The following is a 23,400-nucleotide window of genomic DNA, read 5'->3' as shown; positions in this document are numbered from 1 at the left end:
TTGGCAATAACCTGCATGATGTGTGTAACATCTTTTGCAGAACGGATGGGGTCCCTTATAGTTTGGACTTGCAGTTGCCCCATCTTGCTTACCTTTAAAAGTTTCTTGTTTCTTCAGGTGAGTACTTTTGCCCTTATAGTCTTCCCATTTCCTCTTTCCTTCAGTTGTCTTGACTTCGGTAATTGGTGCCTTAATCGAACTCTCTGTGATCTGGTCCATGAGTTGGTGTGCCATTGTCATGGCTTCCTGCATCGTATTTGGTTTGGACAATGTAACATTTCCTTTGATATTGATCGATAAACCGTCAATATACATTTCTATCTTTCGTTTCTCGTTTGGCACCAATTCGGGACACAACAAGGCTAGTTCCATGAAACGCTTTTCATAGTTATTGAGATTCGCGCCGATAACCTTCAGATTACGTAACTCAGATTCCATTTTTCTGATCTCGTTTCGAGGACAGTACTCCTCGATTAGCATCTTTTTTAGTTCTTCCCAAGAGATATCATATGCCGTATCTATTCCTTCTGCTTTAGCATAATTGTTCCACCAAGTAAGTGCACCATCTTGCAACGTGCATGAAGCATACTTTGACTTGTCTCCATTTGCACAATTACTGATTTTGAAAACGGACTACATCTTTTCAAACCATCGGGTTAGACCAACTGGTCCTTCGGTTCCACTAAACGTCTGTGGTTTGCATCCTTGAAAAGTTTTGTATGAGCATCCGTTTCGTGAGTTTGTGTTTACGGCTGCTGCTTTTGCTGCCTCGGCTGCAGCAATTCTTTCATTCACACGTTTCTCGACTAGTTGCTCAAACTCAGCATCCGACATTTGAGACATGTTTCTTCAATAAACACAGCAGATATAATTTAATCATATAGAATATTATAGGTAAAATGAGTTGTCAATAGTTAATCGTAGCATATTAATAATATGAACCGATTATTATAAAAGCCTTTTCTTCTTATTAGCATTTTATAATTATTTCTAGGGTATTACCTACCCGTTAAGTTTATACATAATAGCTAGTACTAGGAATTAACTACTAAAATCCTAATAATATTCCACTATGAAAAATTATAGCGAGTTACTACGTTATTATGTAATAATAATAATAAGTATTAATAATACAAATAATCATTCCATGCATTTATTATTAATAAACCAAAATAATACAATACCATACAATACCGATATTTTACATATGATTATTCTACATAACAAGATAGAGTAGCACACATAAGCAATAGGATATCGCATGGAAGATTTATGGTTGCGAGGTCTTTTACTCAGAACTATCAGAAACTTCTTCCCATTTGGTTCTCTCTGCCAATTGTTTGTGTGCACATGGTCCTACAGACATTCTGGCAGTGTATTTTATTTTTGGTTGGGGTTTTGAGGTACCCGTTGCCTCAGTGGGTTTAATACAATAAGGGTGGTTACGGATCGAATGGTCATGTTCCTTTTTAATAATTAAGGACTTTTTATTATTGTGGTTGTTTTTATTATCTATAGCAAGTTGGAATTTCTCCTTAGTGATCTCTTTTATTTCATTAGCGAAATCCTCCTCCTTACTGATTTCGTCTGATGACGAACTGTCTGAGTCATGTGTAGGAGAATATGATGACGAACTGCAAGAATATGTACCGGTGGTCATGAACCGAAATCTGCCAGGCGTAATCGGCACAACCCGCCCGTCGGCGATATATCTGGACCAATGTCCATATTTGTTTAGAAATGGACGATCCTCGTTTACTCCAGGGATCATGGGTCCATGCCAACGATACTGTGGCTCTGGAAAACTAAAGCTGTGTGGAGCTGGAACCTCCTCTGGGTTTACCGGGAGTTGAGATTGCCCGGCTAACACAATTTCTTCTTTAACAGGTATTGGAACGCCCTTTTCAGTTGTGGATAGAATAGATTCAGTGTCCGATTCCGAGCCGTACAAAATGATAGGATTAGAGGAAGTCATCTATCACATAATTGAAACAACAATTACGTTAGCATATAAATATATCACATATAATGTTTTTGACCAAATAATAAGCAAAAATTAGTAAAAACAGATATGGTCATAGTCCAGACTCACTAATGCATCCTAACAATTACCAGTTAAATACACTAATGTAATTTCTGGTTCCCTATGACCTCAAGCTCTGATACCAACTGTAACGACCCGTCAAAATCGCTATTGACGCAGCACGTTAATCATTGATTCCACAGTGAGGTTTTGACCTCTATATGATACGTTTTGATAAAATATTGCATTCATTAAAATAAGTGACTTTCTAAACATAGAAAGTTATAAACATGTAGGCGAGTGCTTAGGTATAAGCAAAACCCCAAAATACATAAGTCTTTAATTTACAGGTTGACTTCACAGTCCAATTATTTATTACACAACGCAGTTTTATTTTGAATGCAATAAACTTTGTACAAAGCATGAGAGACTTCATGCAGGCAACAAGCACATCACAGCGGAAGCATTCTAAGGACCTGAGAATAAAACATGCTAAAAAGTCAACACGAATGTTGGTGAGTTATAGGTTTAATTGCTCGAGTCATAAACATATATAAAGATAGACCACAAGATTTCATCAAAAGTTTATCAATAGATTCTACGTAACAGAGCACCCTGGTAACTAAACTTAACGCTATAGTGATAATTACCCCATTCGTTTTAATACACGCAAACCAACGTGTCTTAAACTCAAATAACATACGTCCGTTAAAAGGCTAGCGCTCTAGCTCGGACGGGGATGTCAAGCCCTATGGATCCATATACAATTATTCGCGCCCACCAGTCCATATCCTATGTACTGGCAGCTACTAGCTACCAAAGCTAAGGGATTTTCGGTTTAACTCAGTGTAGAATTTTGTATGTACTTGTGTCTTATTGCGTTTAAAATAAATTGCATGTATTCTCAGCCCAAAAATATTTAAAGTATTTAAAAAGGGGGACTATAAACTCACAGTTCAATATTGAGACTCAATATTGTAGGCAAATTGCGTAGACCTAATGATGGTAGACGACTGTATGGTTGGCCTTGGATTCAAGAACAATACCCCGAACAATACCCAATATTTCCTTAGCTTAAAGCGGTTTGAAACCCGAATTAAAACACCCTCAAATATACCTTATTATTATTAAACTTAAATTAAAATTATAATTATAATTATAAATATAAATATAAATTTATAGAAGAAAGAAAAAGTGATTATATTTCGTCGAGTAAGCTGGCCTTTTATAGGCATGTTTCCTGATTTTGGTCCCCATGCGATCGCATGGATTTTCAGTGCTTTTGCCATGCGATCGCATGGCCGCCTGAACCCCTTTTGTTTGCTAGTTTGTCGACATCAAATAGTATTTTACTGTAGCAAATAGTGTTTTACTGTAGCAAATAGTGTTTTACTGTAGCAAATAGTGTTTTACTGTAGCAAATAGTGTTTACTGTAGCAAATCACTGTAGAACTGTAGCACTGTAGCAAAATACGGTTTCACTGTAGCAAATAGTGTTTTACTGTAGCAAAGTCATTTTTACTGTAGCAACTAGGGTTTTACTGTAGGAAAGTCGTTTTTACTTGTACATATATATATACATACATATAATTGTTCATGAATCGTTGAGAGTAATCAAAGGTAATTGTATATATGAACAGTTCTAAAATTTTGAGACTCAATCTAACAGACTTTGTTTAACGTGCCAAAATAATAAATCGTATAGAGAATTGGTTTAAATTAGTTGAAATTTTCCGGGTCATCACAATATTCGATTTCGATAATTCAACCATAGAATGTAGTTTCACGTACTTGTGTCTATTTTGTAAATTTTTTATAAAACCTGCATGTATTCTCATCCCAAAAATATTAGATTTTAAAAGAGGGACTATAACTCACTTTCACAGATTTTTACTTCATCGGGAAGTAAGACTTGGCCACTGGTCGATTCACGAACCTATAACAAATATGTACATATATATCAAAGTATATTCAAAATATATTTACAACACTTTTAATACATTTTGATGTTTTAAGTTTATTAAGTCAGCTGTCCTCGTTAGTAACCTACAACTAGTTGTCCAACGTTAGATGTACAGAAAAAAATTGATATATATTATCTTGAATCAATCCACGACCCAGTGTATACACGTCTCAGGCTAGATCACAACTCAAAGTATATATATTTTTGGAATCAACCTCAACCCTGTATAGCTAACTCCCACATTACTGCATATAGAGTGTCTATGGTTGTTCCAAATAATATATACACATGGGTCGATATAATATGTCAAAACATTTGCATACGTGTCTATGGTATCCCAAGATTACATAATATATTAGAATACATGTATAATACAATATAAGTTAGCTAGGATATGATTAATATAGATTTGTTACCAATTTTCACGTTGCTACAACAAGAAAAATTATCCAATCTTGTTTTACCCATAACTTCTTCATTTTAAATCCGTTTTGAGTGAATCAAATTGCTATGGTTTCATATTGAACTCTATTTTATGAATCTAAACAGAAAATTTATAGGTTTATAGTTGGAAATATAAGTTACAAGTCATTTTTGTAAAGGTAGTCATTTCAGTCGAAAGAACGACGTCTAGATGACCATTTTAGAAAACATACTTCCACTTTGAGTTTAACCATAATTTTTGGATATAGTTTCATGTTCATAAGAAAAATCATTTTCCCAAAAGGACAACTTTTAAATCAAAGTTTATCATAGTTTTTAATTAATTAACCCAAAACAGCCCGCGGTGTTACTACGACGGCGTATGTCCGGTTTTACAGTGTTCTTCATGTTTCCAGGTTTTAAATCATTAAGTTAGCATATCATATAGATATATAACATGTGTTTAGTTGATTTTAAAAGTCAAGTTAGAAGGATTAACTTTTGTTTGCGAACAAGTTTAGAATTAACTAAACTATGTTCTAGTGATTACAAGTTTAAACCTTCGAATAAGATAGATTTATATGTATGAATCGAATGATGTTATGAACATCATTACTACCTCAAGTTTTTTGGATAAAGCTACTGTAAATGAGAAAAATGGATCTAGCTTCAAATAATCCTTGGATGGCTTGAAAGTTCTTGAAGCAGAATCATGACACGAAAAACAAGTTCAAGTAAGATATCCACTCGAAATAAGATTGTTATAGTTATAGAAATTGAATCAAAGTTTGAATATGAGTATTACCTTGTATTAGAAAGATATCTTACTGTAATTAAGAAAGATTTCTTGAGGTTGCATGATCACTCTACAAGATTGGAAGTAAGCTAGCAAACTTGGAAGTATTCTTGATTTTATGAAACTAGAACTTGTAGAATTTATGAAGAACACTTAGAACTTGAAGATAGAACTTGAGAGAGATCAATTAGATGAAGAAAATTGAAGAATGAAAGTGTTTGTAGGTGTTTTTGGTCGTTGGTGTATGGATTAGATATAAAGGATATGTAATTTTGTTTTCATGTAAATAAGTCATGAATGATTACTCATATTTTTATAATTTTATGAGATATTTCATGCTAGTTGCCAAATGATGATTCCCACATGTGTTAGGTGACTCACATGGGCTACTAAGAGCTGATCATTGGAGTGTATATATCAATAGTACATACATCTAAAAGCTGTGTATTATACGAGTACGAATACGGGTGCATACGAGTAAAATTGTTGATGAAACTGAACGAGGATGTAATTGTAAGCATTTTTGTTAAGTAGAAGTATTTTGATAAGTGTCTTGAAGTCTTTCAAAAGTGTATGAATACATATTAAAACACTACATGTATATACATTTTAACTGATTCGTTAAGTCATCGTTAGTCGTTACATGTAAGTGTTGTTTTGAAACCTTTAGGTTAACGATCTTGTTAAATGTTGTTAACCCAATGTTTATAATGTCAAATGAGATTTTAAATTATTATATTATCATGATAATATGATGTATGAATATCTCTTAATATGATATATATACATTAAATGTTGTTACAACGATAATCGTTACATATATGTCTCGTTTCAAAATCATTAAGTTAGTAGTCTTGCTTTTACATATGTAGTTCATTGTTAATACACTTAATGATATGTTTACTTATCATAATATCATGTTAACTATATATATATATATATATCCATATATATGTCATCATATAGTTTTTACAAGTTTTAACGTTCGTGAATCACCGGTCAACTTGGGTGGTCAAATGCCTATATGAAACCTATTTCAATTAATCAAGTATTAACAAGTTTGATTGCTTAACATGTTGGAAACACTTAATCATGTAAATAATAATTTCATTTAATATATATATAAACATGGAAAAGTTCGGGTCACTACAACGGTCAACCACAGTGCGACCGCAGTTTTCTCTGTCAATTTAGTTTAACTAGTTCCCGGCATCTATAATTCATGAAACCTTTCTCAACATGCTTAGAATAGATGCCCTCTCCATACTCAATTTAGTTTTGGTTATAAAAACACTAATCTTGGTTAATTACGCTTAATTACATCTTAATAACAAATTAACCACGATTAGACATAACACATAAGTGTTAATCAACAACTTGTGATCTTAAAACCTATTTAAATATCCTTAGTATGATCACCAAGTACCAACACACTTAAGCTAATGTCACTAGAACACTAATTATAATTAAAGATGACTTAGTGATTAATTAAGGCTAAATGAAGAACAATGCTTTCAAGTGTAACTAGTAAAGACTTGTAATCCTAAAATACACTTAGATACATTTAGGATGGTCACCAAGTCTCAACTAGAGATTGTTCTTCCCTTGTGCATGTGTTTGACATTAATGTGTGCTTACACATTAATCATTCAATATGTTATATTGCAAGTAAGCTTGCTAAAAGCTTAAACTATAATGTTGTGCAAATATTTATATGATTGATTTTAGAATAATTATCTCTTGCTATGTGTGAGTATTACTTGGTACTTGCTAATATGTTTAATACTCATTAATTTGCCAACTTGATTAACATGCTTGCTATGTGCTACTAGTTAGAATATTGGGATTCAAGTAACTAGTTTACTCCAATATATTAAGTGTAAAATGGTTCATAAAGGAATAATAGTCAATTGTCTATTTGGTCTTGTCTAAGTAACAAGTTGTGATTACTTATCCAAGTATGACTTAACATTGATGTCTTTACACACTTAGTGATTATTTTAGAAAGACATCATTCAATTAATCTCTACTTAATCTTAAAATGAATATGACTTGTGATTAATTGAAACTAGGAAGTTAATAACATAATGACGAGTCTTTAGGATTGAACCAAATGCATTAATGTGGCTAACTAAGTCTTGACCAAACTGAGATTTCCAAAAATATCAATCAAGACACTTCTTCAAGAATGTTGGGTTTACCACTATTGGAGTGTTATGTCACTTTCACTCAATAAGACCAAATTCCATACACTTAATGCATATAGTACTTGTATAGAATGTTGGGTTTCTTTTGCATGTGCTAGATGGAGTAAAGGTTCCAAAATGTGGTGTTCAAATTTGAGTCAAACGGCTATACAACGGATACACACTTTTGGACTGGAGCACGTACGGTCGAACCATGGTCGACCGTGCTGGCAACAGTGTGTCAACGACTATTTTTTGAATCCCACTATAAAAGGCAAGCATTGAAGAGCATTTGAAGTTGACCCTCTTGCATATTTCAAAAGCTTATTTCAGAGATCACAAGGGCTCTAATTACTACTCAAATGTGATCAAGCAAGAGAAGATTCTACGATCTTATAGATATAGAATTTGGTTGTTGTAAACTTACTAATCAAAAATCATTTATCTTGTGAGTGTACTTAGTGTAATGTATGTCCTAGTATTGTCTTAGGAACATCATTACAAATTGTATAAGTCTTGTAATTTCAATTAGTAGAAGCATAGGCTAGCTTAGTGATCTACTTCCTTAAAGGGACTTAAGAAGTTGATTAATCTTATTTGGAGATTAATACTTGTCCAAGGTGAAGACAAGTTGATCTAGGTTGGAGGTGATCTTTCAAAGGGATAGAAAGATTAAGTTTGTTGTCTACCAAAGAAGTTGAAGACTTGTAAATCGGATCTCCACCAGGTTTGAAGAAAAGTGATTAGTGAAGCAAGAAATCCTGATTAGTGTAATCGGGGAGTGGATTAAGGTGGATTAGTTAACATCCACCTGAACCACTATTAATCCTTGTGTCTATGTTCTTTACATTACTTTATTCATCATTTTGAACATACATACCACACACATCAAGTTTGAGTTGAATTGGTTGATCATAGTTAATCGAATTTGGTGATCAATCGAAAGAGTGTTAAAAATGTATTAAGTAACTATTAACCTCCCTCTAGTTACTTACAGTTTGGAAATCTCGAAAGGTTGCAATGCCTCGTTTATAACCCTTGTCCCAATAAATGATTTTCCATTAAGCCTTGCCGATTACTGTCCAATAAGTCTCATCGGAAGCGTCTATAAGATAACTGCAAAGGTATTGGCATCTAGACTCTCAAATATTGATCACAAGGTTATTGGGGTCGAACAAAGTGCGTTTATTGATGGGCGGTACATCCTAGTTGGAGTCTTAATTACCAATGAAACTATAGACTTATTGAAAGAGAAAAGATGAGGGGTTTAATCTTCAAAGTCGATTTCGAAAAGGCATTCGATCGCCTTATGTGGAACTTTATCATAGACACAATGAGAAACTTAGAGTTCAGGGAAAAATGGATCCATTGGATTAAATCTTGTCTAACCTTAACATCTATATTCGTTCTTGTAAACGGGTCACCAAGTAAAGAATTCATACCAGAAAAAGGTGTTAGACAAGGTGATCCAATCTCTCCATTCTTATTCATAATTGCGGCTGAGGGGCTGAATTTGTTAGTAAAAAAGGCCACTGATTCGGGTGAAATAAAAGGTGTAAGTGTAGGTAAAGAAAATGTTATTGTTTCACACCTTCAATATGCAGATGACAAGATTTTTTCTGGAGAATGGAGTGAAAGAAACACAACCAACATCATGAAATTGCTCAAGTGTTTTGAAAAATTATCGGGCCTTAAGGTTAATATTCAAAAGAGCAGTTTATTTGGCATCGGGGTAAGCGATAGTGAAATACTTACAATGGCATCAAGGCTGAAATGTTCAGCAGGCAAATTCCCTCTCAGGTATCTTGGTTTACCCCTTGGTTTGAAAATGAACAATGTGAACGCTTGGCAACCTGTTATAGAAAAATTCAAAAAAAGACTTTGTGATTGGAAAGCCAAATCCATATCCTTCGGAGGTAGATTAACTCTCATTAAATCGATACTCAGTAGCTTGCCTCTTTACTTCTACTCCCTCTTCCACGCTCCAGCAGTTGTTGTAAAGCTTCTCGAATCTCTAAGGTATAATTTATTCTGGGGAGGGTCGGGGGAAAATAGAAAACTTTGTTGGGTAAAATGGGAAAAAGTGTTACTACCATATGAGTCGGGAGGGTTAAACATTGGGACTTTAGTCGCAAAAAACTTAGCTTTGTTAAGTAAATGGTGGTGGCGGTTTAAAACTGACCATAACTCTCTTTGGGTCAAGGTTATCACTAGCATATACGGGGCGGGGCTGGGGGGTGTTAGACTCACAATTTATTACCAAGTCTGTGCATGGAGCATCAACGTGGAAATCCATCATCAAAGCTGGGAACTTAGCAGACACTTTCGGAATCCAGTTTACAGCTTCGTTTGTAAAGGAAATCGAAAATGGTCAATCTGCGAAATTATGGCACGATAGATGGGTTGGGAACTTGATTCTAAAAGATGAATTCAGCAGGTTATATGCATCAGAAAAATTCAAAGACATCTCGGTCACAGCAAGATTTTCACATGTCATTGGGCCCAACAGATTTACGTGGGATTGGGTCAGGCCCGTTAGAGGAAGGGCCTTAACCGATTTAAACATCGAAAGGGTTGATTCTTGGAAGTGGACACTTGATTCGGATGGAGTTTTCAAAACAAAAACTCTACCCCGAATTATCGATGCTGCAAAATTAAATCCATTCTACTCGACAGCTACTCTTCTGAATAAAGCTTTACCTCAGAAAGTGGGTATATTCATTTGGAGATTAATTCTAAAAAGAATTCCTGTTCGGGTTGAGCTCGATAATCGTGGAATAGACCTCAATTCCATTTTATGCTCGATTTGTGAATTGGATGTTGAAACTGTTGAACATTGTCTCACAAATTGTGCAAAAGTGGTTGACATGTGGAACAACATTCTTAGATGGTGGAACATTCCTGGCATAAACTCGCTTTCTTTGGACCATGTTGTCGATGACTGCTCTTTATTACATGGTTCATCTTCTTTAGGAAAACAAATTTGACAAAATGTTAAATGGGTAACTTGCTACTACCTTTGAAAGGCAAAAATGATGTAGTTTTCAAAAAGCATTCATGGAATATGTCGTCTATCGTATCAAACATTTAATTGGCTAGGTTCGAGTGGATCTCTAAACGAGTTAAGAAAGCGAAGTTGGAATGGCACCAATGGTTAATCAATCTGAGGTTTTACGTTCATTCGTCCAACAACAGATTGGTAATCGGCTGAATCAAGATCTCTTGCTCGTGGGAAGCCTAGCAAAATACAGCTTTTTCACGTACAGTAGTCTCGTCTTGTCTTTGTTTAGGTTTTAGGCCTTTTCGTTGTTGTACTTTATCGTTGCATCTCTCATTGTAAATTTTTCGTGGCTAATAAAAATTCTTTCATTTTAAAAAAATGTTTTAAAAATTGTATATATGATCATAAGGTGTTTTATCATAAGGTTGTACATAATCTTTCATATGTATATATATTCAATTAGAGAAATGACAATTGACACTGTTTGGCTAAAATTGTAATACCATCCAACTTGAGGGTTAAAATAATAACACAAAATGATGACTCACCCATCAGATGCCCAATAACTTTGCCACCTAACCGCCTTTTTGGTTACCCTCTTTTTAAAAATATCGGAAGTTTTAAGTGTTATATAAATAAATTTAAATTATCCCCTACATCACATAAAGCATGAGGTATACTACTGACGTGGCACTCTCCTAATCACTATCGCTAATTACTGACACGTGTAAATTCAAGAATTAATCGTGATTATTTAGGCTAATTACAAAAAGCAAGAGCGTCTGCAACACGTTTTAGGGTTTCAAACGGCGCACAAAATTCCGCTGCATCATTTTCTGCGATTCACGTTGATGAAACAATTAAACCGATCCTATCAGTCATGAAGCAACGATTCACGTTGATGAAACAATTAAATCGATCAAGTTGGTGCGTAGAAGATGCTCCTATCAGTCTCAAGAATCCAATTAGTATTGGAATAGTCAATTTGCATTAATTTTTACTTTCTGAAGAAATCTTCCAAATACAAGTAAGTCAATTTGCTGAAAGGTTAGTTGATTTCTCTACTCTGATTTCATGTTATATTGCTACTTACGGTTTTGATTTGTACTTTAATGGCTGTTAAATAAAGGTTTGGAACATATTTGAGGTATTATTATATTTTGAATATTTAATATAAACTGTGGCATCATTTGAATTCTAAATATAAACTAATTATGTTGTTTTCATTTATAATTCGTGTGCAGGTCCTCCAATTAGTTGTAGGTACAGCAAGTGAACAACCAAATCATGATTGTACATTTGTACAAGTGCATGAAAGGTGTTTGATAAAATGTCTAAAAGAAAAAGCTTTACATGGTACAGAGTTTGGTTTTTGTTACACTTGCAGATTTAGATTGGTAAGTAATGTTGTTGTTACACCTCCATTTTTTTGTTTATATCGCAATAGCTAAGTCAGTAGTTTTTGCACTAATATCAGTTTAGTACTTATTTCTTTTGGAAAATATGCAATGTTGAGCAGCCTATTGTGATGTTATTGTATCTAATAGTTTCTTTAAATTATTGTATCTGCAGGTGTTCTAAGCAATGTTTGAATTTCAAGACTCTCTTTCGAGTATGTTATTGTAAGCTTCTGTAAGGTTTGTTAATGAAAGGTTTGTTAGTATGGATTTACTTTTAGAGCTTAAAAGTAAATCCATACTACCACTTTATTATATTTGTGGGCTTAATCTGGACTTATATATCTATATTTTCATATTTGTATTTCTATATCTTGTGTGTTTTATTATTATTATTATTATTATTATTATTATTATTATTATTATTATTATTATTATTATTATTATTATTATTGAAAGATATGGCATAGTTAGAGATGCAAATTGCAGCCATGTGAAATTTAACTTTCAAATTTTGTTCTTTTACTACTTGGACTTCTATACCATCTATAATATGAATGGTATAAGAAAGGATGTTATGATAAGGAGTAGTGTTTCTTGATCAATACGAGGAAAATAGGAACTATAGGAATGAACTTAGCACATGTGAAAGTGAAAATGATGCCACATAATGTTAAAAGTTTTAAGGTTGCATATAGACACCTGATTGAGGAGGTATTATTTTTATTTATTTATATCATTTTAGTTATTACCTGAACGTTATGAACAAATTTTTTTTTTGGAGACAATGCTATCTCAATTTTTGTCCCATTTAGTAAGCAGTTTATAATGACTTTGAGTGGGTTATTGTTTGAATAATTCAAAGTTGTGTTATTATAATGACTCTATAGTCTTTTGTAAATTTGGATTCTCAAATCCAGCTTTTTATTGGTAATGCATTCACATTCGCTTGATGTATATGGGTGTGGAAGTTTAAAGATGCTGGATGGTTTGCTGACATGGATCGTGTGCTAAATTTGGGTGTTTCAAGTGGTGGGTGCAAGTTGGGCCATAAGTTGCACTTTTTATTTAGTTAATGGAGGTTTTAACTTATACTTTTTATGAGCATATATATTTGTAATGGCCTGATGCTGCCGCTTTGCATGTTAAAGTACATGAAGAGTATTTGGCTTTCAAAGTAATGTACAGTCTGGAAAGTAAAATGTAAGTCATGTATTAGAATTTGTTTAACTTAAATTGTTATGATAATGATAATAAAATATATGTATTCTTATTAAAAAAAATCTAACGAAGTTCTTTTAGTTTACTAAAACCGTTTTTTACTTGGTCTTTTTCATGTTTCGTCTTAAACAAACCCAGTCTTTTTCATGTTTCGTCTTAAACAAACCCGTGAATTCACGAGTCTTATATGTTTTACTAAATGAAAGGTTCAAAGACTTCATAGACTCGAGGTGGACAAGGAAGCTACTGTTATAAGATGAGAAGAAATGAAAACGGGATCTTATGCACATGGAATTGGGCAATGAATCTCACAGGGAGATTAGGTCAGGTGAGCTTCAGAGTTTGTTCAAAGACTTCAGGGGTGATGTTCAGTAACAAAACAAAAGACAAACAAGCTAAAAGTATCTTATAAGTGGCATTATTGGCTATCAAAGCCAAGATCATTTGATCGATGTAGCGCAACTAGATTTTTTTTTTTTTTTAACGGTGATATCGACATCGAATGCTCTCATTTGGCACCTACACACGTTAGGAGGAAACCCATAAGTAGGCTTTCCTTTTTTTTTTTTTTTTTTTTTTTTTTTTTTTTTTTTTTTGCAGGGAGATCAACTCTAAGAATATCAACCACCTTGTGAAGTGCAAAGTCATAAAGCTACTATAGAGATTAAGAGTCGTTATAATGGGAAAGTTGCTAACGTTTTGCATATTCCCGGTGATATTATAAAGGTATTACTAATAATAGTTCCAAGATTAATTCTGTTCTAATTAACTCAATATTGTATAATGAAATTGGATTGATAATATTATGCAGAGGTTTTCTTTCTTACAAATGTAGGTATGGAAACATATACGGATATAATAAAAAATTCATTAGAAGAAGCAATGAAGTTGTAGGAATTTTATAGGTTAGGGATTATATCAACCCTTTATGAAAGTATATAACCATTTATAAAATTCACATGATCACCTGATTTGTATGTCTTCTTTCAGGTAATCGAATGTCTGTTAAGGATGGAGGAATAACCATAGTTTCTTAGAATAAAAAGCAGACTCATTGTACACTAAAGCCACGTGGTTTTCCTTTCGAAATACTACACGGTATGTTATTAGCAGTTGAAGTTAAGATTTGGCTACTACTCATATGCTTTATTCATGTTTGATTTGGTTAGTGATATACCTATGTTATTCCCAACTGCAATACTATGTAGACGAGTCGTACAAGTTAAAAATTCGTCCAAAGCGAAATCCTATTTATGGATATATGCGGTTCGTATCTGCTATTTTAAAACTTTTTACATTTTTTTATTCTATTTATTTGGTTCATTACTTTGATAAAGAAAAATCCAGCAAAAATGCTTTAATCCATCTTTTAATATGTTCCATCCAAATGGTTAGAAAGTAAAATATTCATATTAAGTTTTATGCTCGAGTATTGACTTTTGAAAAACAACAGGTCATGTTTAAAATGAATATAAACATGTGTGAGGTTAAATGTGTTTTAGATTAGTCTGGTGTCGATTGGTGGGTATTTGGGAACATTTTTAGTGGTAATAGGGTGTATTTGGGTATAGCTTTGATTGTCTATAGTCAAACGGCAGGCTATTGGGCTTAAAATGGTTGTGCTTATTTAAAGACGAATTGTGACGATATCATGTCCTTGATATGAAGATATATGGTAGATCATGTGATAAAGGTTACATCAGAGGAGTTAGGGTCTACCCATCTTATTGTTACTACTCCTATGAAATATCCACAAGCCTCAATTTTTTAGTTTTGCTGAAATGTTGACTTTCAAAAGTCAACGAATTATGGATTTGAAAGATGCATATTCTGATATGGGTGAACACATTTCGTATAGATGGAATTGGTGATACAAGGTATACAAGCAGTTGAAACATCAAGTGTTTAAGATGGTAATAGAATAAGTTCTCTTATCAACCTCATTCCTTTCATTTGGCTGTCATTTGTAAGTGTTTTTATCAATACTTTGAACAAATTAAATGCATTTGTTGAATTCGAAACATTGTTTGTTTACATGTCAACGCATAAGTTTTATATTGACAATGTTGTGTTTCTTTTGTAATTATTTCATTAACATTTTATACTTAGTTTTTAATAGGGCCCGCCGTGCAACGCACGGGCTCTTAAAGGCTAGTACTATAATATACCATACGAAATGGTAGCGCAACGGTTGTTGTGCAACATCCTCATACACAGTAGGGCTAGGTTTAATTCCTGGGTGTTAAAATTTTTGTTACTTTTCATATGATTTTTTCTTTTTAATTTTATTTTCATTTTGACCCACCTTCACTTTATATTATTTATTCAATTCTTCATTTTTTTTCTTCTTATTATTATAAAATCTAATCTAATACTCCGTACATGCAAGTTTTTTAGTACATTTTAAAAACTTTTAAATCTGTCATACAATTTCTTATATATATAACTAGGTGAGGAGCCCTCGCTTCGCGTCGGGGCTCCGTTTCGAATATAATTTATCGCGTTTAGTTCGTAAAATTTTTTGAATTTAACGGTTATGTCGGTTAAACGTTACTCAACCCGAACGAAAAGATGAATCCCAATTTTAGCCAAAAAAATTACCATTTGTCCCCTCAATTTAGACATGGGGTACAAATATTTTAAGCATGTAATTTTAATTTTATTTTCATTTTGACCCACCTTCACTTTATATTATTTATTCAATTCTTCATTTTTTTTTCTTCTTATTATTATAAAATCTAGTCTAATACTCCGTACATGCAAAGTTTTTTAGTACATTTTAAAAACTTTTAAATATGTCATACAATTTCTTATATATATAACTAGGTGAGGAGCCCTCGCTTCGCGTCGGGGCTCCGTTTCGAATATAATTTATCGCGTTTAGTTCGTAAATTTTTTTGAATTTAACGGTTATGTCGGTTAAACGTTACTCAACCCAAACCAAAAGATGAATCCCAATTTTAGCCAAAAAAATTACCATTTGTTCCCTCAATTTAGACATGGGGTACAAATATTTTAAGCATGAGACTAAGTTACTATTCATCGATTTGTTTTTTAGATAAACGTATAATAATAATAATAATAATAATAATAATAATAATAATAATAATAATAATAATAATAATGAATAGTTAGTAGATATTAAAAAGTATGGGCTCGATTTATAATGAATGAGAAGTTGTATGGTTAAATTATAAAGTGTGAAAAGATTGTGGTAAGTTTATAAAAACCAGTGTTGTAAAAGTCGGCCGACTTGGCCGACGCGTCGGCCAATGCTTCGTTTTTTGGGTTCTCCGTCCCGTTTTTTCTGAAAATGACTCAAAAGGCGGTCAAAGCTAAAAATTCGGTCAAAGTCTGTCAAAGACGGTCAAAGTTGGTCAAAAGATGTGATATGTTTCTAAAATTATGGTTAGTTTTCATTTTTTGGGCCGCCCTTTTCTCTATGTCCTTACTGATTATGTACTCAGTAACATTAATTGAGTTTGAAGTTTGATTGTATTTAAATTCAAGTTCTTATTTAAGAAGTTTATGGTACAGAATCAACTATTTTATACATATATAAATATATATTCAAGAAATTATTAATAAAGTCAACGTTGGTCAATGACCGATGCGTCACCGACGCGTCCCCGACTCGGCCGACGCGTCCTTTTTAGATCTCGACCGATGCGTCCCCGACTCGCGACTTTTACAACCTTAATAAAAACTATAGAGTTAAGTATTAAAAAAGGTGAGGTTGAATTGTAATAATTAAAAAGATAATGAATGAGAAGTTGTATGGTTAAATTATAAAGTGTAAAAAGGTTGTGGTAAGTTTATAAAAACTATAGAGTTAAGTATTAAAAAATGTGGGGTTGAATTGTAATAATTAAAAAATTTGTTGTAAATTTGTAAAAATTGTGAAGTTAACTCATTTCACCTCCATCTTTTAGATATATAGAATAATTGTAATAGGTGCGAATTATTGTTTAATAGGTTATGTTAAACTCACTAATACTAACATCTTTTTATTCAGTTACATACTTTTTTTTGTAAAGAGCAGAGGGTGGTCTCCGCAACGCGCGACTAACCACCCTTCTTGTATTATACAATTAACATTTTAATATTTTTATTAAATACAATTAATTATTTTAATGACATCATCATGAGGGGCTTAGAATTTTACTTTTTCTTTTTGAATTTTTGTAAGCTTGAATAATCTTTATTTATGAAATTATCATTATATATATATATATATATATATGATAGTATAGATAATATAATAATAATAATAATAATAGTAATAATAATAATAATAGTAATAATAATAATAATAATAATAATAATAATAATAATAATAATAGTTTTTTTACTGCAATTTTGACATCGAATACTCTCATTTGTCACTCACGCACACGTTTGGGCGGAAACTCGAGCCGCTAACCAGGGGACATCGAACCACAATTCATACGAGCATGTGGTCGAACCTTTATCCCATCGAGCGGGCCGGTAAAACCTCCTTATATGGTCAATATATACCACCACTATTAGTATTTAATTGCTTTAAAGAAATCAATTTTAATTTTAATAGTAAAGTAATAACAATAATAACAATATGAAAGTGTAAACTAGTTTCCTTTATTTGAAATAGATTAATGGTTCTTACTTACAACTTTTAGCCAAGCATAAATGTTATACAGTAATGTACTACTTGTTGAACATAAATGTTTACACCTCAATTGGGAGTTTTGACTGGGACCAAAATGGGTAAGGTTCGAGTTACTTGGTCATTGCCCGTCTTGTTTTCTCAAGTGTGTTCCTTCGCTTTTTCGTCAATTTGAAAATTTTGAATATGTATACAGATAGTCTTGTACTAGTCTTGTACTGTACAATATATCTCTTTGTTTCATGGATATCATTCTTGCTTACATTATAAGTTTAATATATAAAGTTTATTTGCCTTTAAAGATAAAAAAATGTACTACTTAGATAGATAGTACACAATTGAATCATCTATTTCTGTTTAAAGAAGCAAGAATCATTTTTTTACTTAAAATGGAAGCAGAATACACAAACGAACATGGAAACAAACATACAAAGCCTTGTGTTTGCCCCAACCTCAAACACACGAATTACTAACGATAGTTACACGAAAATGCGACCGGCAATGCAGGGAATGCAACTCAGAATTAACAACTACGATTGATTGAGATAAAAGCCGGGATTAGCGAGCCATGTTTGCACCTGAAATTTCTTCCTCTCGACCTTTATGTGATATGCACTCAAATGATCTAATTTGTATATCGTTTAGAGAGTTATCAGAGTGTTTCAGTGTTTTCCTTAAAACATCATGTTGTTTCGGTTTTTTCAAATAAGATACAAACACAATTACACAAAATGATTAGAATCTTTAATCATCTATGTGAAATCCCAATGACCAATCTTGAGTTTTCAAGTATCCGTAAAAAATGATTACAATCCTGAATCAAATTTATGAGATTAAATAATTTTGTTGACTCAAACCTATTATAATTCAACTTCTCTCTGTCCCACTATTATTCAGAAACATTGAATTGAATTGTTCAGAATTCATAATATGAATCATCAAAGACTATATATATGGAAAAATAATGTGTATTAAATTCAATTATTACATCCTATTAATATACAGTAATACAGTATTACTCAATAATTAATGTCCGAAACAAATGAAATAAATATATGTTCTTATATGGTGTAGTGTGATGTGATGTGGGGTCAATATGTTTTTACTTGTACGTTTTCCGCCTTTATACATCACACTAAAACAGTAAAACATACGTATCTCCTATTTATTAAATTAATTATTAATATATATTTTATTATTTTAATAGTAATATTATATTCTCACCTCTTTCTTTTTCAATCTCTATCTCTCTCTTAGATACTCTCTGCTTAGGGTTTCTACTTTCACAAACTCCCATTTCTCATAATTTTCAAAAAAAAATTCAACTTTTTGACTTCATATCTCCAGATCTCTTGAAATCTACATTCAAATTCAATCGTTCATGTAACTACTTATTCACCAACTTTTCCTGATTGTAAGCTTTCTGCTTCCAGATTGATTAGGTTTGTTTTCAATACTAAATTTCAATGTTTTAGTTACTTAGTTTGTGAATTAATTTGAATTATTTGTTACATTTATCTGTAGCTGCTGTATGATATTTTGCTATATCTAGGATCAGGTTCAGCAGATCTTATGTTGTCAACCACCACTAGTTTTTTTATTTTTTAATCTTCTTGGGGAAAATATTGATTACGACATTAATATTTTTTATTATTTCTCTTGATTTGCTGCTATGCGTTAAAAAGTTTACATCTTTTGATTGATTATGACATAATTTTATTTATTGATGTACTTAATTTAAGCAGTAGCAAAGATCAATAGATAAAAACACATATGGGATTCATAAGCAGATTTGGCTGATTTTAATTTTTTTCACTTTTTCTTTTTGTGTAAATTCATGATCTTATGCAACTATCTTTCTTGTTGATTTGATGATATTAAATATTAAATTAAATAAAAAGCTAAGTAAGAATGGAAAATGGTTTTTCTATTGTAATTTTTCTTTTTATTTACTATTATCATTATTATCAACTTGATAAATTGTACATAAAAATTAGAATTGTTTTCATGGTACTGAGTTGCACTAGCATGTTTTACATTTTAAAAAATAATGATGTAAGGGATCCTCATGGAAGAGGTAGTGACAGGGTTGACTAAGTTTTAAATTTGTTACATTTGCAGGATTTGGTGCACATTTTAACTGACAGTAATTAACTTGATGATGTCATCACATCTGGGTACTAGTTGTGATTCATGAGAGAAGGATGAATAATGTATTTAGCTTCGTAATTTTATAAATCTGTGTAGTAAAAGCGTTTATCTACGGGTGCTTAACTAGATGGGTTCAAATCGTACTTGTGAGATTGTCGAGTTAAACGATGAGCCAAAATCAAGTGATTATTCCAAGAAAAATTATCAAGATAAGGTTAATGACAAAGGGAAAAAGCCTATGGGTAGTAAATCGATAGAAGACGATATTAACAAACTGTTTGAGGGTATAAATGTCAGAACATCATTCCATGGTTTGACTCTTTCGAATGAGACACCTGGCACCACACCAAGACGAAATCCAATGAAGAAACCGATGAGAATGAGTACATCATCTTCATCTGGTGTTGGATACTCGGAACACGTTTCGTTAAAACAGGCGTTAAGGGGACTTAGCATTTCACATGCGTCAGAAATGGCCGCCTTAAAACGGTTATCAAAACCTCCCGGGTCCCCTGCTTTGTCTGAATCTGGTAAACCGCCAATCGTGTACAGATTGGTTAAATCAGTTGAATCTGGTACATCTGTAACTGAGATTGAAGATGTTAAAGATGTCGTTTATGAAGCAAGTACATCGAGTATGTCAAAAACAACACCTAAGTACTTGCAAGACCCCAAGATGAAGTCAAAGTCAACGAAAAAAGTGGGCCCTGCAGTTCTGTTGAATCAGATTTTACAAGAACCGGAAACCGAAATTGATTCTTCAGTGATCGAGCTTGAGCCTGTACAAGAGAAAAGCGTTGTTTCTGTTAGTTCAGGTTCTTGCAGTAACGTTGCTGACGTGTCATCAAATTCAGTTATAATTGGTTCTGAAGATAAGACAATTAAGGCAGTAAACAAACCAGTTATGAAGTTAAGGCGAAAAGCCAAGCTACAAAACGGGCCTTCATCTAATTCTGCAAAACGGGCTATGGTGAAAACAGTTATTAGAAACAAATACGCGGTTAAGAAGAAATCTAGGCCGGTTTCGCCTTCTGCAACCGTTAAGAATGATAATTTGGTATGTGAAAGATGTCATTGTGCTTTAAAAGATGCACAAAAGGAACAAAACCCGCCTTCATGTATAACTACCAATGCGAGTGGTACAAACGAACCGGTTGTATACAGTAACACGATTTCAAAAAGTGGAGATAAATCAGAGTTCACCCAAAGTTCAAATAGTAGCATTGGTGAATATAGTAGTAGTACAAGTATTAGTGAAGATAGTAATATGAGCAGGTGTAGTATTGGTAACAGGCCTCATATGTCAATGGATCTAAGGTGGCAAGCAATTCGAAACGTGATGAAACGGAACGGGTTTTTAGGGTTGAGACATTTTAGTTTGTTGAAGAAGTTGGGATGTGGTGATATTGGTACAGTTTATCTTGCTGAATTGGTTGGTACAAATTGTTTGTATGCGATTAAAGTGATGGATAATGAGTTTTTGGAGAGAAGGAAAAAGATGCCGAGAGCGCACGCTGAACGAGAGATTTTGCGAAGTCTTGATCATCCTTTTTTACCGACTCTTTATGCGAATTTTGTATCGGAGAACTTATCTTGTTTGGTTATGGAGTATTGTCCTGGTGGTGATCTGCATGTACTTCGACAAAAGCAACCTGGCAGATATTATCACGAACCAGCAGCAAGGTAAGACCGAAATCATGCGTTCGTTATCTCATATTTAATTAAATAGTTCAACGCTGAATGCTAAATCATTCAGAGTTGAAATGGAAATGGTTTGTTAACCATTAAGAACTTAAATTTTATGTAATATATCCTCTTAAGAATGCTTATCAAACAACTATAATGTTTTTTTTATTAACGCAAAAGGTTAATAAGGTAATTTTATATCATACACGTTATTCTTTAAAAATGATTACTAAGCAGGTTATTCTCATTCAGAACCAAATTCATGCAGAACCTTAAAATCATTCAGATTATGAACCATTTAGTGGTTAATCATTCAGTTTTATCAAACGCATCTTAAGTTTCCGTTACTAGATATTCTCTACACTGTTGTTTGTTGGTGTGGAACTATTATGTAGGCTGTAGAGGTGGTGTTTTTTGCCTGTTTGCTTCTAAATGGATAATAATAAGTTTTAGCTTGAAATGGTTCAAAATGGGTTGAAAGTGAATCAAAGTGAATTTAGTATGTTCATATTAAGTCTCCTATTTTATTTTATTTTATTATATTTTATTTTTTTTGGAAAAGAAGATATAATCTTTTACTTATTTGATGCTATTTACAGATTCTATGTTGCTGAAGTTCTTCTTGCTTTGGAATATTTGCATATGCTCGGAATCATATACCGAGACCTAAAACCAGAGAACATTCTAGTACGACAAGACGGTCACATAATGCTCACAGACTTCGATCTTTCTCTTCGTTGTTCTGTAAATCCTACTCTCCTGCAATCACCTTCATCAGGCCCAATGGACCCTCCAAGAATGTCAGGCCCATGTGCTGGATCCAACTGCATCGACCCGTTTTGCATTAAACCCACATGTCAAGTCTCATGCTTCACCCCACGAATACACAAAACCCGAAAACCGAAACTCGACCCCGCAACACTTCACAGATCATTACCACAGCTTGTAGCTGAACCAACCGAAGCCCGATCCAACTCATTCGTCGGGACCCACGAGTATCTCGCTCCCGAAATCATTAAAGGAGATGGTCATGGTAGTGCAGTTGATTGGTGGACGTTCGGGATTTTTCTTTACGAACTTTTATACGGAAAGACACCCTTTAAAGGTTCAGAAAACGATGAGACGTTAGCCAACGTGGTCCTACAAAACCTTAAATTTCCCGACACGCCACTTGTCAGTTTACAAGCACGAGATCTTATCAAAGGGTTGTTAGTAAAGGAGCCTGAAAACCGATTAGGGTCACAAAAAGGGGCTGCTGAGATTAAACAACATCCGTTTTTCGATGGTTTGAATTGGGCTTTGATACGTTGTGCGACTCCACCTGAAGTGCCTGAGGATTATGATATCGGAATTGATAAATCTGCATCAATGGAGAAAGCGAAGAGATATTTGGACTATAACGGGTCTGCTGGAGAACACTTGGAATTCGAGCTTTTTTAGGTGGCTGAATCATCTTTGTTGTAGTTTTAACTGCATTATGTAAATGTGGTTGAGGTGGGACAGTTTCGAACTAGCGAAATGTTATCCAGAAACAATGGTATACACTAGAATAATTGGTTTCTCAATTAGGTTCCACTGCAATTGCATTGTATGGACATGTAAATTTTGTACCTTCAATGTGTATACAACCCTTTCTGTACCAACAAGAGCTAAAAGAATCCGAATGTGGTTGGACACTTTTATTAGGGGCTTTATAGTTTCTACAGTTATGTAGCTATCCACTTCCATTATTCTCTTTTCTTCTTTGCATGAAGACACTGTTTTCTTATTTCCTATTTCTGATTCGAAAGATGCAACTTTTTCATTATAATGTTTGAGTTTCAAAAATCCCCAAGACAATAACAAGCAACAAATCTTACTTCAAATACATAGTACAAAATACAACGGATACAGAATAAATGAAAATAA

General features: G+C 33.1%; 1 protein-coding gene and 1 long non-coding RNA gene across 2 annotated transcripts; both read left to right on the top strand.

The window, feature by feature from the left end:
* The first annotated feature begins 13,651 nt into the window (after positions 1–13,651).
* LOC139859903 (uncharacterized) lies at positions 13,652–14,909 on the top strand. Its single transcript, XR_011763190.1, has 4 exons — positions 13,652–13,736; positions 13,822–13,915; positions 14,001–14,108; positions 14,869–14,909. It is a non-coding gene; the product is annotated as an uncharacterized lncRNA (long non-coding RNA).
* A 4,871-nt stretch (positions 14,910–19,780) lies between these two features.
* Positions 19,781–23,176, top strand: LOC139886443 (serine/threonine-protein kinase D6PKL1-like). Its single transcript, XM_071870265.1, has 2 exons — positions 19,781–21,489; positions 22,092–23,176. The coding sequence occupies exons 1-2, from the start codon at positions 19,934–19,936 to the stop codon at positions 22,930–22,932; spliced, it is 2,397 nt and encodes a 798-aa protein (XP_071726366.1). The 5' UTR covers positions 19,781–19,933; the 3' UTR covers positions 22,933–23,176.
* The last annotated feature ends 224 nt before the right edge of the window (positions 23,177–23,400 follow it).

Source organism: Rutidosis leptorrhynchoides, chromosome 1 (genome assembly GCF_046630445.1).
Source record: "Rutidosis leptorrhynchoides isolate AG116_Rl617_1_P2 chromosome 1, CSIRO_AGI_Rlap_v1, whole genome shotgun sequence".
Lineage (NCBI taxonomy): Eukaryota > Viridiplantae > Streptophyta > Magnoliopsida > Asterales > Asteraceae > Rutidosis > Rutidosis leptorrhynchoides.
This window is presented reverse-complemented; position numbering and strand designations above follow the sequence as displayed.